Raw genomic sequence first — 18,180 nt, forward strand, 5'->3', positions numbered from 1 at the left:
CCCAGATGGACAGAGAGAATATGATGAAAGGCTCATGGGTTGAGATTAGGACAGGGATATCAACCAGAAATTACTGTCACAGGCAAAACAGACTCAATGTGGGGAAATTAATCTAATGTATTGCCAATCAAAAGGTCAGAATCAGATAATGGAAATAAAACCATATATTAAAAACACCTTCCCTCAACCTCTCCCTTCTTCCCAGCTTTAACTTCACTCCCAATCTCTCTACCTCCTCCACCCCAGCCAGTGCAGGGGGATGGGGAATGGGGATTGCAGTCAGTTCATCTGATTGGCTCTGTCACTGCTTCCTTCTCAGGGGGAAGACTCCTTACACTCTTCCCCTGCTCTAGGAGGGTGTCCCTCCCACGAGAGACAGTCCTCCACAAACTTCTCCAACAGGATTCCTTCCCACAGGCCACAGTTCTTCATGAACTGCTCCAGCACAGGTCCCTTCCACACACAGTCCTCCAGGAATAGACTGCTCCAGCATGGGTCCCACATGGCATCACAGGTCCTGACAGGAGCCTGCTTCCAGTGTGGACTTCCCTTCCTTCCTGAAGGAGGTCATAGTCCCCTTCAGGCACATCCACCTGCTCCAGTGTAGGGCTCCTCCACAGGCTGCAGATGGACCTCTGCTCCACTGTGGACCTCCATGAGCTGCAGGGGCACAGCCTGTCTCACCATTGTCTTCACCATGGGCTTCAGGGGAATCTCTATTCCAACCCCTGGAGCACCTCCTCCCCCTCCTTCTGCACTGATCTTCATGTCTGCAGGGCTGTTCCTCCTGTGTATTCTCACTCCTCTCTAATCTGGCTGCATTTGCTCCTGTGCAGTAATTCTTTTCCCTCCTTAACTCTGTTATCCCAGAAGTGCTTCCACCATCACTGATTGGCTCAGCCTTGGCCACTGGTGGGTCTGTCCTAGAGCCGGTTGGCGTTGGCTCTGTCAGACATAGGGAATGCTTCTGGCAGCTTCTCACAGAAGCCACGCCTGTAGCCTGCCCATTACCAAGATTTTGCCATGCAAACCCAGTATGGAAGGCTACAAAGTTTGCATTTTAAGTACTGAATCGATATTTTCCACCGCACTTCAAGAAGGATGTGGAGAAAACAGAGACAAAGACTACAGGACAATTTCATCCTCTAGTGAGCTTCTACAAGACACTTTATGCACAAGAACTTGAAAATAGATTCCCAAGTGTACATTGTAAGCTCACATACTGTAAGAGCAATGAAAAAGCAAGACTTAAATGGCCGGAATATTGATTTCTTTTTGTCTCTGAAGGCTGAAGGTTCTGAGTTGTGATTTCAAAAGCCTGAGGTTGCTAAAATTTTAGCCCACATGAGAACTAGCAGCTATCCAGAAAACGCAGTATATATATATTACAAAGCAGGCACCCAAAATCTGTGTCCATTGTCATCAGTGGTATGTGTTTTACAGGAAGGAGTCTAAGAATAGAAAGAAGTCTAGCTGAAGTAAACTGAATCTGAATTGCATATTATAGGAAGAGATTGATGTGGAAAGGGAAGTGATTGGAAGAGATGGTAAATTTTCCGAAAATGCATAATCCTCAAAAAAAGGACAAAACTTGAATGTTTTCCCTCACTAAGCGTGTTTTGCTGCATTGTGTATATTTGATAAAAGTTCAGTCAGAAATTAAGTACTACATATTTGCATCCACTCAATACAATCCCAAGCACACTGGCATAATAGGATTTTTTACATTTCTTCTTCTAATTTTTTTCTGAAAACCTTGATTTAATCTATATTACAGTATCTATTTTAATCATTGCTACCAATTAATCCAGGGAAGACTACAGGGAGAAACTGCAGGATGCACTGCAAATAGATTCAGTTTGTTCCTTGGAGTAACATTTAACATGGGGTTTTGCCATTGCTTTTGGAAGAAAATTATCATTTTACTCCTGGTGCTTACTCATTTTTTTCAGACCTTATTAAATTAATATTTCTGTTGAGTAAGTAAGGACAGGAGCTTGCCAATATAACAATTAACTCCACTAGATTCAGTGCAATTTGTAAAAGAGGTATTAGCATGCTGTGACTTTCTGTCTATTCAATGAACTAGAAGTGGAAAAAACCAGTATGTAAGTGAAGTGTATAAAAGCAAATCTTGGTAAAATCTGGATTGCTGCAAAGGAACCTTAAAATCATACTACTCATCACATCCTGTGTTTGGAATGGTGCCCTAGACAACGTGTGTGGGATCAGTTTCCACTTCTTATATCCCATAAGAATTTTGACATTTGCATTCAGAAGCATGAGGATGTGACCTGCAATGCTTAACTCTGCATGTTCTAAACCTTTAAAATCTGCAGCAATAATTAAAATACAATATTGCGTCCTGTCAGCATATCAGACCAGAGCTATTAATATGTTATTATAACTCCTGAATTACAGATAGTTTTCTTTTGAACTATGAGATCTGGTGTTTCAGATAAAGGACATTCACGTAAAGGACATCAAATTAAATAACACAGAAATCTGTAGCATTTTTATTAAGGAAAAATATCATCAATTTGTTTTTGTTGCGTGTCTAATGCTCTTATTGCAAGTATTTAGGATTGATTTTCTTTTACAGGGTGATCAAGGTCTTCCTGGTTCTGTTGGTCCAAAGGTAACAAAAAGACAGTGTCTTTATAGAGTGACAGTATCACCCTGATACAGGACATTACTAAAAAAGGGATGAGAAGCCTAAAAGATTATTGTTGTGAAACCTAATGAAGTCAATGAACTTGGCTTCTCAGTTGGCCAACATACTTCCTTATGAAACTTGGCCAACAGGTTGAGAGAGGTGATACTCTCTCTCCACTCTGCTTTCATGACACCGCACCTGGAGTACTGTGTCCAGCCTTGGGGCCCCCAGCATGACAAAGACTGTTGGAGTAAGGCCAGGAGAGGGCCATGAAGATGATCAGAGGTGACCAATCATTTTCATGATGACCAAGGCCAGGCTGGGCAGGGCTTTGAGCAACCTGGTCTAGTGGAAACTGTCCCTGCCCATGGCATGGGGATTGAAACTAGATGAGCTTGAAAGTCCTTTCCAACCCAAACCATTCTGGGATTCTATAGATCTACTTACTTGCATCTAATTATGCATATTTAGTATATGAATAGACTGACTTTTTATTTTAGGGTGATACTGGAGTCACTGGATCAATAGGCCCCAAAGGAGAAGCCGGTGCTCTCGGATCTCCTGGGAAACCTGGACCACCAGGACCTCCTGGGCCTCCTGGACCCCCTGGACCTCCTGGACCACCAGGACTAAGCTATAGCTTGGGATTTGAGGTACTTTGCTATTATGGAGTTTGTTGTAGGTATGAATATATTTCCTTCAGAGAAGGGACAATGTGTATTTCACAGGTATTTGTGAATGAATTTATGACAGGGAGAATAATTTTTTCTAGATTGAAATTTGCCTAGGAGTAGCCTACAGTTCCTTTTACATTTGATCATAAAACTGGCCATGCTTAGACCATGGAAGTAATTGACTTCTTTGGGCAATATTCATTGAACTATTTAGTGGTAACAGTGTTCAGGTGCTATTTTTGATGCTTATATCATTGCTAATATAAAATACTCAAATACTCAAATACGGTACTACAAGGGAAAATTCTTTAGCATTTTTTCTCATGTAAATAATTCAGACCAGTGATCAAAATGTACACAGAGACCTGACAGTATTCATTAAAAGGGAACTCCAGACACCCCTAAAGTTATGGCATTTCCCATGCTGTCACTCATGAGGCCATAAGTTTAGTTTAGGCATGGCATGGTGTAAAGTATAAATACAGAGACATGTTGGTCATTTCTGACCTCATGGGCTGTTCTACGTAGAAGAAAAATGTTCTATTAAAAAATAAAATTGCAGATGCTACTCTTTATACTTCTGAAAATAATACCTTCTTCACTGTAAAACATGAGATCTGGCAAACTCAAGATGAGTTTTATGTATCATTTGAAAGCTGCTTGTTAAGATGATCTTGTTGGAGCAGAAGGTGGCTTTGCAGTACAGAAAGGTAAGGAATGCACACCCAGGTTCAAGAACTAGAGCTGTTACATTAACATCTTTGTGAAAAGAGGTCGAGGAATAGTCTACATCAATATTCATATATGTGTCTTCCTTTTTTTTTTCTTTTTTCCATGCATTTTTCACTTCTAATTTAGCTGTTTGGCTCGGGAAAGACTTTCCGGAGTGTTTTATGTCGTGGGATATAATAAAAGTTTGCATAGCAGCTCAAGGCAGTTTCATCAGAGAAGTAAGCAGTGTTAGACCAAAACTACTGCCATCCATAGAACTGCTGCAGAAAAGTGGTGGTGGTTAAAAGATACCAGTTTAGTTACATATTTTTCCTAGTATTTGCACTACCCCTTTTTTTATTTCTCTTTTTGTTACTCTAGAGACACCTTGAGGTGTTACAGAGGTGACAACTAATGCTTATTTAGAGATATATTTTGCTTTCTGATGTCTGACTAAATAATATTGTACCATATACACTATTGGTTAATAATCTCAGTGGATTTCAATGGACAAAAAAATATCTCCAGCGGTTCACAAGTTCTTAATTGCCATCACTGTAATTGTTAGAAAGGAATAGCATAAAGTTTAATTGTGCAAACACTCCATTGCCTTAACTTAGACACACCATAAAGACTGGTACAGAGTCTTCCCTTAGTAAATGCTTGTCTCAGAATGAGTTAAGGACTCCTGGTAAGTCACACCTTCAACCCAAGCCTGGTCTGAGTTTTAGCCCAGGATGATGGCTTCTCTGACTTAAGTCATCTTCTGTGACCCTTGAGGGCCCAGTCTTGAGAGATTCTCCACTTTTTCCCATTCACACTATTTGAAGCCAACATGGCCTCATTATGCCCCAAAGAGTTCCCCTGCAGTTAGGTACTTAGGATCGAATTCTGACACTTTTGATACCTAAGTCTCAGAGGAGCAAAATAGGCAGATGAGCAGAAGAGAGTGAAAAGTGGAAGTCCCCACTTTTATGGATGCAAACACAGAAGGATCTCAGCTCTAACTGCAGTAAAAATATCTTAACCGGCTTTATCTTGAGCTTCATCTAGTCCAAGCAAAATTGGCATATTTGTCATTTCACCGTGAGGAATACTACTGTAAACAGGCTTGCTAGTTCTAGATGATCTTTTGAATGCCCACCCCTGCCATCTGTTAAGGCACCATGGTCTGCCAGTTTGTTAGGGTGACACTGCCTTTTGGTTGGCAGTCTGTTTATTGCTGTAAGGCTGCTTCTGCAAAACATTCCTGTTGGAACTTGTTAGCATCTGTGATCAGCTATGTGCAAAAACCAAATGGCATGGGGTTTGCTGGCACTTATGCTTGCCAAAAGAACAGTTTGAGCTGCAGAAGGTACCTGATAAACCCATTAAAAACATGCAGATGTCAAAAGAGATGGTGTTATATAAAGCAGGCACCAAACACCCTCTTAAAGGGAAAAACAGACTGGCACAGAGCAGTCAAGGGAAAGGACTCAGAAACACAATTTGTGGTTTACCCTAAGCAGTGAGTGTTTGGTTTAACAAAGAGAATATAAGGACATTTTCTGTTGGTATTTGATACATTGATGGCCGATGGTGGAGCAGAATGAAAGTCTGAATAACATTCAATCTCAGGTGAAATAATGTGAAAAGTCTTCCTTGGCCCCAAAAGGAAGGACCTGATTCCAGCTGTGCATTCCTTCTGCTTCTCTTGCTCCTGTGGAATTGGCAGAAAGGGCAAAAGAATGAAATCTCTCATTTTCAGTGGAGTCAGGTCAGCTGATGTTTTCCATAACTCCGGCATTAGGCTGTCCTTCAGTAGCAGCTTAAGCTCATCTAATTGATTTCCCACCCTTTCCCTTATACCATCTCCAGAGTGTCGCGGTAGGAACGATCGTGCGTCACAAAAAGGTTCCAGTAAAGTTTATTTCCAGGAAAAAAGTGGAACAGCAGAGCTGCGTGACAGCTCCTTAAGTACAGTTTTTGAGCACACGTAATTCACACGGATAGGACAGTTCAAACTCACACACCAAAATTCTAACAGCTAATAGGTGCATTTTCTAAACTCTACTTTCTCATAACAACTTTGCTCTTTCTCAAAACAGCCCTGTAAAGTTCCCACAACAGTCCAAGCACCTGCACTTGTTTTTCTCCCATGTAGATGTTTTTCCCGATCACTCTTGTTCAAAACAGGTCTCTGTTCTCATGAGACAGTGTTCTTGTTTTCATGAGACACTGTTCTCTGTTCCCATGGGATAGTGTCTTCAGGATGCTGCAGTATGTTGTCAGGATCAGGGCCTCCATTTTAAGTCCTTTCTTTTCAGTCCATCTCAGAGGTATACCTTGATCTGGTCAGCATCCATTGCTTCGTCAGTAAGTGCCAAGGTGCTGACAGACCCGCTGTCAACCCCGACACCAGAGTGCATCACACTTATGCTAATCCTAGCCATTTCAAGTCACTAACTAGCATAAAGCCAAGTAGGCAAGGAGTGTGGGTCCTCTAAACATGACAAATTGATACAAGGGCTCATTGTCACTGAGAGGTGGAGATTCTGCTTTGTTCCTGTTCCTTTTCCCATCTCAGATGTTCCTGGTACATGCTTACCCTTCACATGCGCTAACAACCAGTGTTCCATCAATTCTTCAGCAAGCCAATTTAATTTACTAAAAGTTTAGAGAACCATCCCAGAATGATCCCATACCCAAAAATAGCATATTTTCTGCCATTTTAGTGATGTAAAGGAAAGTGAGAGGATTCAACACATGGCACTGATGTTGAAAATAAAAGCTGTATGGCTCTGAGCAAGGAAGTGGAACAAAGAAAGATTAAGATTTTCCCTTTTCAGAAAAAGGCAAAAAATAAGCCAGCACAGCTGTAATTAAAACTGTGGCTAAAAGCAAGTGAACAGTTTCCTGCTGGTGTGGTTCATCCAGATACTTTGAAGCACAGTCTGACAAGTCTAGACTAAGCATAAGACAAGGGATAGGAGCATGACAGGGATGGTGCTGGGAGTGAAGCAGGTAATTATGGCAGCCTGCAACTTTATTTCTTTGCTGCTTTGCAACTGGCAGCTCCTGCTTCTACCATGGATCTGGAATGTCAAAGAACAATGAAAGCTGGAGGGAGGTTGTTGATTTCTGTGTAGTTTCCTTTAAAACTACTAGAAAATCTCCACAGAAATATGGATGCTCCTCTCAAAGGCTCCCACTACACAGACTTCTTTCTGAATTCAACTGAAGGTCATGGCAATAGACAGTGTGCTGGAGCAGATGACCAATAAGGAAATTCCCGGGGAACCAAGCTTGCTTAGTCTGGAGAAGGCTTGGAAGTTCCCAGGCCTGAGGAGACAAAGCCCTAAACAACTTGATTTGAATTTAGTGTTGACACTGCTTTCAATAGTAGGTTGGGCTAGGTGGCCTCTGAGATCCCTTTCAACATAATGAATTGTACAATTTTGTGATGGAACATATTTTTTCTGCTCAATTTCAGTAAGCTGTATTTTAGGCAGGAGTTCAGCTTTCAATTAGGAAGGATCTTCATTTGTGAAAAATTATTGCTCCTCTTACCAAACTATCTGCAAGTTCTTCTGGCCATAAGTCAGTTCTGTAACCCTTACTAGTCATTATGGTGTTTCTCTAGCTGGGTGGTAGGTAAATGCTAAACAGAAAAATACTGCTACAGAATGCTTAAACATAGTACATACTTAGAATGTGATGCTGTCTCACTTCTGCCTGATGCTGTGCAGCCTGAAGTGCTGGAGAAATCGTGTCAAATTGGCCAGATAGTAAAGAACTGAGTTTCTGTAAGGAAGATCAATATGTTTTTATCACATTTGAGTGGAGCCTATCTCCAGAACATCATCCATTGGTCAAAAAAAAGGTTAATGAGAAAAGATAAAAATATATGATTCTGGTTTTTACATGACTCCAGAAAATAGAGCAGTTACAAAATTATAAATTCTTACATTCTGCAGCATTTTTTCTCTTCCATTAGGACATGGAAGGATCAGGTACCATTGGCCTGTTAAGTGAATCCAGAATTCCAGGATCAAAGAGGCCAAAGGTAAGTGGATTTTTTGGGGGAAGGGAGTGTAGTTTGTTGTTGGGTTGTTGAGAGATTTTTTCAAAACAAAAATGTCCTCCTTTCTGCTTTTTGGAAACATATAGCCTCAGTTAGCTATAGATTTAAAGTCACTATACTGGACTGGATTCACTTGCTCTAGAATGGTAATACAACAACTGTGTCCTCCAAAGAATATGAATAGTATTTCTCTGATACCTCATTAGCTAATGATTTTTAGATTCTACTCTGGTATATTCTTGAGCTATTAAAGGATGATATAGGGGGATGATATTATCTAGCTCTCTATTTCTTTTTTTACCCTAATAGATTCCCTTCTTGCATATGAAGATGAATTACGTATGTGAAAATGAAACGGAAATGTTGTAGCTGACAATCAAATGTGCATAATTTGACATGCCACTTTGAAACTAAAAAATTGTTCCCAGTAGTGTGGATCAATGTCACAGAAAAAGAGATGCTTTTTTTCCTCCATCACTGTGTCTCAGGACATTTTTTGCTAGTGTGGGACACTTTAAATAATCAAGTAGGGAATATGGGAATATAATGCATCAGTGCCTACAGATCATTTGGATTTACTTTCATTCTTAGCAATATCATCAAAACTGCAGCCTATGATGCCTTTCCCAAAGCAGGCAATTATCCAACATTTCTCTTACAGAACTGTCTGCACAGTTCTAGTTTGGTTTTCAGATGCCCTGCCCCTGTGCTCACTCCAAAAGAAATGTTTGAACTTTCAAAGTATAGATTTGTAAGGATGGCTCTTGTTGTCCAAGTTTGGAGAAAGTGCTGCTGCTGCTGACCTTGGGTTATGATAGATGACAGACTGAACACTAGGCAACCGTGCACAATCACTGCAAATAAGGCAAACCCTGCACTGGAATGTATCAGAAAGATACAGATGTAGAGATGTTATTGTTACAGGCCTTCCCTCAGGGCTAGTGAGGCTGCACTGAAGTACTGAAGCCACTTTCTTGTACTCACTACAAGAAGGATGTGGAGAACACAGTCCAGCAGAGACCTGTACAGAGGACATGGGACCTAAAGTCCATGGCCAATGAGGAGAGGCTGAAGGAGCTCCAGTGGTTTAGTCTGGAAAAAAGGGAGACCAAGGCATGATCCAATAGCCGCTGACAAGTCTCTGAGGGGCAACTGCAAATATGATGAAGCCAAACTGTTCCTTGTAGTGTCAGATGGTGCAACAAGGGACAGTGGTCACAATTCACAGCTTGAGATGTTCGGGCTAAGACTTATGAGAAGCCTGTTCATTAGGAGGTTGGTGCAGAACTGGAGCAATTTGCAGAAGACCTGTTGTTAGAAGTTATCAAGACTTTGCTGGACAGAGACACTGACCTGATTTAGAGCTGGTGACAGTTCTACTTTGAGGGGATGATTGGATTAGATGGCCTCCACAGGCCCTGTATAACCCTATTTCTATGATTCCATGAGTCATCAGAAACCAACTGAACACTGGGGACAGGAGTGACTTTGAGCAGCTCTCTACTGTGTTGGTTTAAAATACTAATAATCATGAGTCACCGAAGTTATAGCTGACTCAGTGTGATAGCTTAGAGACCTTTGACCCCTTTTATGCCTTTTCCTGGATACTAAAAAAAGTGGCGCAAAATAAGTTGCAAAAATAAGAATTGAATTTGTTAGCTGAAACAAGCTAATGTCCAAAACCAGGGCCAAAATTCCCTATTCTGACCTACCTTAATGACAGCCTTACTCTCATTTTTAGTTTTATAATAGGCTTTGTTTCCAAGTGACTCAGCTATAAATATTCAAAAAATGCCTTGTTGCAGTTGAACAAAATTTTCCTGTCACTGCTCAATTAGTCCGCAAAATTTGAGTCAGTAAAAAAAGTAAATTTTTGCTGTGATCGTGAAAATGCTTTTATGTACTAACTGGTACTGCATTATGAGCCACTTACACCCATGACAACTCCAGAGTCCCCAGTTGAGTTCGGGTGAAAACAGAGTATCTGCTTCTAAGAGAATTGCAACTCGAAGCATCTGCCAGGAAATATATTACATTTATTATCACTATGTGTAGGAAATAAATTACATTTATTGGCACTATATTTGTACCTGTTGAAATTTTTATTCGTCTTTTATCAGAAAATAGTGGTTACGTTTTGAAGTAGAAGTATCAAATTTATTTTGTCTGTAGGCTCAGCTCTCATTTCCAGGGTTTCTATTCTCTTTCTTCCACAGATCAGTGTAAAGTTCTGTTTGTGTTTTAGCATTATTTAACATTTATTAGTGCCTTCATATTCCAGATAAAGACAACTCAATCACTTTGCTGAATTCCTTTTTTCTTCCATTCAACTTTCGAAAGTGATCAATAATGAACTGTTGTCCATTTTACCATCAAAGAGTCATAATTGTACTTTACAACTGATGTCACCATACAGAGACATGACAGGAATTTGCATTTCCAAATGTTTTTTAAAACAAACCTTTTGGGAAACTGCTTTTAAACCAAGCAAGACTGTGTTACCTCTAAACTGGTAACATATGTTAATTTTAGCCAAGAAAGCAAATTCAAAAAATTGTAGGCAATTGAAAGCAACCTCTTGCAATAAATGCAATTGAATAACTTTATTTTTAATATTTTCTAAAACTATGTGAAGTATTCAGTGACAACACTAGAGTTGTCTTTGTAAGAAGAAATCTTTAGATCTTTGCATGATAACACAGAACAAGGCAGTATTTGTCAGAACAACAACCCTGAAACAATGCTTATATTTTATTACTCTCTGTTGATACTGTTACAAAAACAGTGGTTGTGAATTAGGTTTTTTTCTGACAAAAATTTTTATGAAATGTCACGTGGATTTACCAGTAAATTCAGTGTGTTTTTATAGGGTTCTGCAGGAAGACAAGGACAGCATGGACCATTAGGACCGAAGGTACAAACACTTGAAAGCTAATCTATTTGGCTTTGGCATGTATTTTTCATATTTTTTATTTCTATATTCCCAGAATTTGCCTGAACAAAACATCTTCTGTTTAAGATTTGTATACTAATTCGTATACTAATTTTTTGGTCACTTATACATCATTCTGGTTTCCCAGAGGTTACATGTCTGCTGTTGAAAGAGAAATCTGCAGGAGGAGACATTCTGGCATGATCCTAGAAATTAGTTAAAGAAATTCAAAGTCTTCATTGCCTTGGGAAATGACATTAGCATTGAGAGAGCAGGAAATGGAAGACAGTAGGTGGGGACCCCCCTCCTGTTCCCCTAAAATTTACAGCTGAACTCACACACAGCAACAATCACTGACTACCCACTGCCAGCAATAACTGCATGCAGCTGATTCCTAGGACAACAGCCATCAAAGATGTGACCAGACCTCTACGTCTAGAGTCTATGGAGCTCAGCTTGTAAGGCTGAAAAAGCCCCTCCATTGGGTACTACTCCTGTTAATGCTGGAGCACATTACTTACAAGTGAAAAAATGAAAATTTGCACAACACGTGCTGGTGAGTGATGCTGCAAAGGACTGGCAAGAATAGATGTGCTCTCACATGATGCCTCTCTGTGCACACGAGTAGGCACCGAGTCTCCATGCTGAAAATACATTTTTTGTTAAGAACTTCTTCTCTTCCCTTAGCTAGAAATTTTGTTTCTAAGAAATGATGCTTTACAAACACTTCAGGAATGGAGGTAGCATGATTCCTAGGATTCAGGAACTGGACTGGGACTGAGAAGATAGTCATAAACCTCAGCCAAGAGACTTCACCATCACCTACACTAATGTTTTAGTTGTTGAGTCTTGTCAATGACCCCCAAGATACAGGAGAAACAGAAAGGAACATGTTGCCTGACATCTTACAAAATCAGGTATACTAGGGCAAAAGTAATATAAAGTGGTTATAATACAGTATCATTCTCATGGATGTGAATTCTACACCCACTTTTCATGATTATAAATTACTTCACTAGGCAACAGTGGCAAAATACAACAACCACCCACTTCCAAAAACCAAGAGCTAATGCATCACGAGGAGTTGAAGGTATCGTTCTGTTTCATGCAGCCTTCACCATTCAAATATCCCACAGTAGTACAGCTGTCAGAGAAGACCTGTTGCAATCAGTTTTCTCTCTTTCCCAGCACGTAAGCATAGATCCAAATTTTGCTTTCACTTTTATTAGTATGAAAAACTGTTTTCATAATAATAACAATCTAGAGTCTTCATGCACTCATGAATATAAGCACTCCTAAAAAGCAGCAAGCATAAGCATAACATTTGAGGCAATGGCTGTAGGTCCTTGATGATTTATTCCTGCTTGTATTCTCTATCTCAAATGAAGTAAACAAAATTGCATATTCTCTGTCTGCGATGAAATTGAAGAACCATGTCCACTTAGAGCTAAAGTACTCCAGAATCAGTCCCAAAGGCGAAACGGCGCATTACACAGTGGTGTGATGTTGTGGCTGGGTAGGTGGAGAGAGCAGTAGTGTGGGGGAAACTGAGTTAACTGTTTTGAAGGAACATGGTGGGTCCTTTGCAGAGGCACAAGGCCACGGTTGCATTGCTGATCTGGGAATGTTACCATGTGCTGATTTCAGACATCGAAATGAAAGTTCAGGCCTGCGGCTTGGTAGATGCTCAGCAAAATAATGTGCGGTGACCAGAAACTGTTGAGATGTGGGTGGCAACTGGGAGATTAAACCCCCAGAACCAATTCACAAATGTATGCTGAGCATCACTTTACCAAAAATACGCTGTGTTTTTACTACCCATTTTACTGCATTTACTTTCTCTTTTTTTTAAGTAAAGTATAAACACATATGTTTAAAATCCTTGCAGCTATTGTTCACTGTAATATCTGAGCCCTACTGTGTCTCTGTTTCAGGGAGAAAGAGGCAACATTGGTCTACCAGGTTCAAAGGTGGGAAGTTTATTTAACCCAATCTAAAACCTCAGCCATTTCTTTCCTCAGTTTCCTTTCATGTCTTAATGCACTCAGAGGATAATGAACATTTCTTACTCTGTCAGCATATTGAAGTCTAAGATGGCTTCTCTGGGAAAACAAAACCCTTTCTCTGTTGAATTGTGATTATTAGGAGCCAGTTTAAGCTGGTGCTTAAGACTTCTGCTTAAAATACGGTTAAAATTGCATTTTAGAGCCTCGGGTGCAGGATGCCATGGTGTGTTGTGAGGCCTTTTACATTTTCACCAGAACAAATTAAAATCATCCAAGCTTATACATAGAAAACTAAGTTCCACATGCCTCCTACTCCTTGATATCATGGCGTGTAGCTCACACCCCACACCAGAGCCCTCCGCCATGAAACAGGTCTGTGCTACAGTAGCAGGTTCATGGCTATCTTTATCCCTGCCTATTCTACTTTAGACTCCTTTTGGAGCCCACCTCAAAGCTTCTGTTTGTGTCTGTGCTGCTTGTTGCTGTCCCTGGCTGACCTGAGTGCCTTTTGCAGGGATAAGCCACCAGAGAGCGCTGATGTAACTCATAGAAAATGAAAAGATAAAATAAAATAAAATAAAATAATAAATAAATAAAATAAAATATAAAATCTTCTCTTGCATTTGGGACAGCACTGAAATCAAGAGTTACTCTAGGAAATAAGATAAAAGCAATTATGCTTGCTGAGTATTTACAAGAGTATTATCACAGTCTTCTAGCAGCATCTGCTTGTTTACTTTTTTAAAACAGACAACAAAGTAGCATGACTCTGCTTGCCATAAATTCCATCTGCTGTACATATTTTGAGTGTTGTCATTTCACAGAGATATTTTTCAGCATGATAATTAAAGCTGATGCATGACACATAGGACAGTTGTTTATCTCTTCTTAATCTGTTTGAGACTACAGAATATTTTCTTACTTATTCTACATACATATGCTTTCTTCTGACGTCCTTGTTCTAGTAATTATTATTGTCTCATGTGACAAGTACATTTCAGGCATGTCTTGTAGATGGAGTGTCTATAGGGCTATTTAAAAAATAATCAATCTATCTCTTCAATCTTTAGATTAAAAAAGACCTTAGTCCTCTTATATTTGAGCAATGAACTGCATTCTTAAAATATGGAGGGAGTTAGAGATCAGAATGTCTCTGAATATATTATTTGCAATAAAGCATCTTACCTCTCCTGGATCTTTTCTTCCAATTTAAATTTCATTAGGAAAATCAATGGGAGAAATTATTCAGTGTTTGTAATAGTAGGAATTTTTCAGGCAAGTACCAACATGCCTGAAATGACAATATTCTGTTGCAGAAATGCTGTTAGTCCAAAGTTATTTCTTCTGCCCAATTACCTTTGCTGCAGATAGATACTTAAAATTCCCCACAAGCACTGAGAGACTTAAGTCCCAAGTACCATTTTTACTAGACATGCAGATACCTAAATCCCAGTAGTTGTTTTGATTCCATTAACATTCAGAGACACCTTTTATCTTGCACTTGTCAATAAAATGAAAAATTGTGCTTCAGAAATTATACTTTATTCCTGAGCCACACATTTTGCTGATCACAGACAAAAAACAGAAATAAGTGAGAATATCCTTTCTTAATGAAGTAGACACATTAAATCTCTTATGCTGCTATCTACCGTAAAAACCCAAAAAATATTTTCTTGTAGCAGATCAAAAGGTTAGAATCAAAACAGTCTTTTCCTAAAATAACAAACAAAAAACCCACTAAACAAACAAACAAAAAAATGCAAAAAAATCCTCCAAGCCAAACAAAAAAAAACCCCATGCAAAACAAAACAAACATCAAAAAAACCCCCACCAATCAAACAATCTAACAAACAAAAAATAGCCCCATTACTAAAACCAAATAGGGCTAATTGATCACTTGGATGAATCATTAGGCTGCTCTACATCATTTTCTTTGCTCTTTCATACCACACAGAGAAAAACATGCAAAAGCTATAACTAATTGTTTATATGGTCCTTTAAGAGCCTTCTTTTATCCATTTTTTTCTGCATTATCATTTCTGTTTCTGTTTTTCCCATGGAATAGTGTGACTGTCAGATTCCTAGCAGTCATATACAGTCCTATATTTAACTACAGCAGGGGCTATCAAACCTTTTTGCCCCACATACCAACTCCTGAAATGCCTCTCCCTTCTCTTCCTCCAGCCTGAGAGTCACCTAATTGAAGGATGGAAATAAATCACCAAATGTATTTTGGGGAAAGCAACAAAATTCACTCTTTTGCTAACCAGAGGTGGGAGCAGTGAAGAATGATTGAAGCTGCATTAAAAAGCACAACCCTGCTCTGGAGAGGGTGAAAGAGAAGGAGGAGTGGAAAGAGCAGATGACTAATGAGATAATACTGACTCCATAGATGCTCCACCAAACCTGCCTGTTAGTCCATTCAGGACCATATCTGTCTCTCCCCAGAGTGGCAGCATCCTGCTTGTATGAAAATCAATACAAATTAAAGAGAATAACAATATATTTGTTGTAACAGGGAATGCCGGGCACAGATGGAAAACCAGGCTTTCCTGGCATTGCTGGGCATCCCGGAGATGTGGTGAGTCAGGTTATCATAACCTGTGATCACGTAAGACACACTGGCTCCCAAACCTATGTCTTAGGGATTAGCAGGAGCCGTAACAGTACTTGCTAACAATGTGTGGAGAGCTGAGGCAGCATTTGTCCTGCTTAACCTGGAGCAATTACCTCAGACACCAAATACAGGAGCAGAGTGTCCCTTGCCCATGTCTCCCTCAATCAGTAAGAAGTGATAAAGGCATCTCCAGAGACTAGTTCTGGTTTCCTTGATGCTCCTTCTGCTTTTAATTATGCAGAAATCAGCTCTGCTTTTAATTAGAGGAAAGCCAACAGCCTCATAGGTGATTTTAATGTATTTCTCATGCCTAAGACCCTCGAGGATTACAGAGCACTTTGCCTGGGAAGTCCCACAGGTCCCCTGACACCTTTCTCTCACTCGTGCCAGACAAACCGTCTGCATCCCCAGCACAGTGAGTTGATCAAGCTTAGAAATAACCTACCTGAAAGATGAGAGTTTAGCTCCCCTGTGTTCCTCTGTCTGGTCCACTGGGAAATTCCCGACATGACTGATGTGGTTAATGCCAGAAAAGGACAGCACAGCCAGGCATGGCTGATTTCAGTGTAGCGAAAGAAAGATTCATTGAATCAATTCCCAACTAATTAAATGTTTTGTGCCCATTTTCTTCTGGTTGTCTGTGAACTCTGTCAAAAGTTCTGGGAAATACTTTTAAACATCAAATTCTCCAAAGGTCTTAGTTGAAACCAGTTGGCCCCATGTGTGGTTTGAGAGAGCTGAGGATTGATCATGATCATTCCATACCTGCAACATGCTGTTGCACTTTTTGTGGAGCTAAAGAAAGTGTATTTCACAATTTTTATTTTTAAATCACTTATGATAATTTATTTTTTTTTACTGCACACAGGGTCCAAAAGGGGAGAAGGGTGACCCAGGACCTCAGGTGAGATTGTGTGGATTTCATTCTTTCCAAAAAACCTATATGAAGTGTAGCACTTGGTATATAGATTTTCCACATGTAATCCTTTTGAAATAGGGTGAACCAGGACAGAATGGGAACAGTATTGTGGGACCACCGGGACCACCTGGACCACCAGGACCAGTCATAGCAATACCTGAGGTAAGCGTGTTTGTCAAGCACTGAAGTATGTAACTCATCTTACAGAGAAGAGGGTTCAGCTGGTTAACAAACTGGCAATTATGCTGTTGATATTCAGGTCATAAGTTTACTCCTTAAAACAAAAGAATCTCAATATGTCTCTGTATCAAATGGATTTGTTTTGAAAAGATTAAATAGAAAGAAAGTGGGCTAAGACCTTACATACAATAACTATTAAGGTCACGTTGAGCACCCCTCACAAACTCTTCAGGTGATTCTGCAGGAGTTGTGAACATCAAATAAAAATCAGCATAGAAATACAAAACTGGAAATGTTTAACTAAGCTCAAGACACAGCAGTATGTAGGGGAGAGAAGTGTTTTCTAACAGTTGTCCGCTATACAAACGAGAGCACTGATTCCGTTGTGGAAGCAAGAGCCAAAAGCACCAGAGGATAAAATACTAGCAGCTCATAAAAACTCTCCAGTATCCTTTAGATGCATGTACATTTTCATTTAGTTTTGCTTTGTGGACATCAGCCTTTGCAAAGCAATACTATTAGGAGTAATGAAGGCTAGAGATTAGGATGAACCCCATTTCAAGCTGACAACAAAAATCCTTGTAGTTGGCTTGATGTGACATTAAGGTCTGGAGAAACTGTGAGTGATTGAAGGAAACTTCACCTCTGAGAGGTGGAGGTGTCTGCAACAGCCAGACACCTCCACAGGAATGCATACAAGTGCAGTAGGAAGCAATTTCTGATTGCAAGAAGGGAAAATGTCCAGCTGAGATATCTGTACCAGGGGGAGCTTGGCTCCAACATTATCATAAAGCTGAAGTACACATAACCTTTTTTTGACTGAAATAACTAGGCTTTCACTCAGGTTTCTGCTACTGAGAGCAAATATAGCACCCCATAGGCCACATCACCACTCCCCAAAAAAATGTTTTCTTTATTAAATTTACTGGGATTCCATGCAGAATCTTAGGATCTTGGATCCTGAGTGATAGATGAGCAGAATTATAGATTCACAGAAATGTTAGCTGTGTGAAGATCATCTAGTTTGAAGTTCTGCTCAAAATGAGACTATCACCAGCTCTACACTTTATCCAAGTTTTATCTAAACATTTCTGTTGGAGTTTCTAGGAAATTCCTCAATATCTGTGATAGAAACACTCATGCAAACTTCATGTTCTTTCTCACAGCCCTGCCACGCTGCCACTGTGGGGCCTTAATTCTTATCAGTGATTAAACAGCTCTGTTTGCAGTAATTATAAACCTCAGTGTGTTGCTCCTTAGTTCATTTGTACTTGAAAAAACCAGTGTGAGAGCCTCGGAGGGAGGAGAGAATGTATATAAAATGTGAAAATACTGCTGAAGCTGGCATAGCAAACTAATGACACTAGTTTGCTGGAGGCTGCACAACTCCCTAACACATGATAGTCACAGTCCACACGTCTG

General features: G+C 39.9%; 1 protein-coding gene across 3 annotated transcripts in view; it reads left to right on the forward strand.

Moving 5' to 3' along the window:
- The window catches only part of LOC113964108 (collagen alpha-1(XV) chain-like), a 129,818-nt gene that overhangs the window by 75,062 nt on the left and 36,576 nt on the right, over positions 1-18,180 (forward strand). For all 3 annotated transcript variants that reach the window (XM_027675983.1, XM_027675984.1, XM_027675985.1), the window contains 8 exons: positions 2,603-2,638; positions 3,157-3,309; positions 8,018-8,086; positions 10,974-11,018; positions 12,971-13,006; positions 15,561-15,623; positions 16,528-16,563; positions 16,657-16,740. In XM_027675983.1, the coding sequence (XP_027531784.1) occupies positions 2,603-2,638; positions 3,157-3,309; positions 8,018-8,086; positions 10,974-11,018; positions 12,971-13,006; positions 15,561-15,623; positions 16,528-16,563; positions 16,657-16,740 (522 nt within the window). The remainder of the gene's footprint in view (positions 1-2,602; positions 2,639-3,156; positions 3,310-8,017; positions 8,087-10,973; positions 11,019-12,970; positions 13,007-15,560; positions 15,624-16,527; positions 16,564-16,656; positions 16,741-18,180) is intronic.

Source organism: Neopelma chrysocephalum, unplaced genomic scaffold, assembly GCF_003984885.1.
Source record: "Neopelma chrysocephalum unplaced genomic scaffold, ASM398488v2 Primary Assembly neopelma1_26, whole genome shotgun sequence".
NCBI lineage: Eukaryota > Metazoa > Chordata > Aves > Passeriformes > Pipridae > Neopelma > Neopelma chrysocephalum.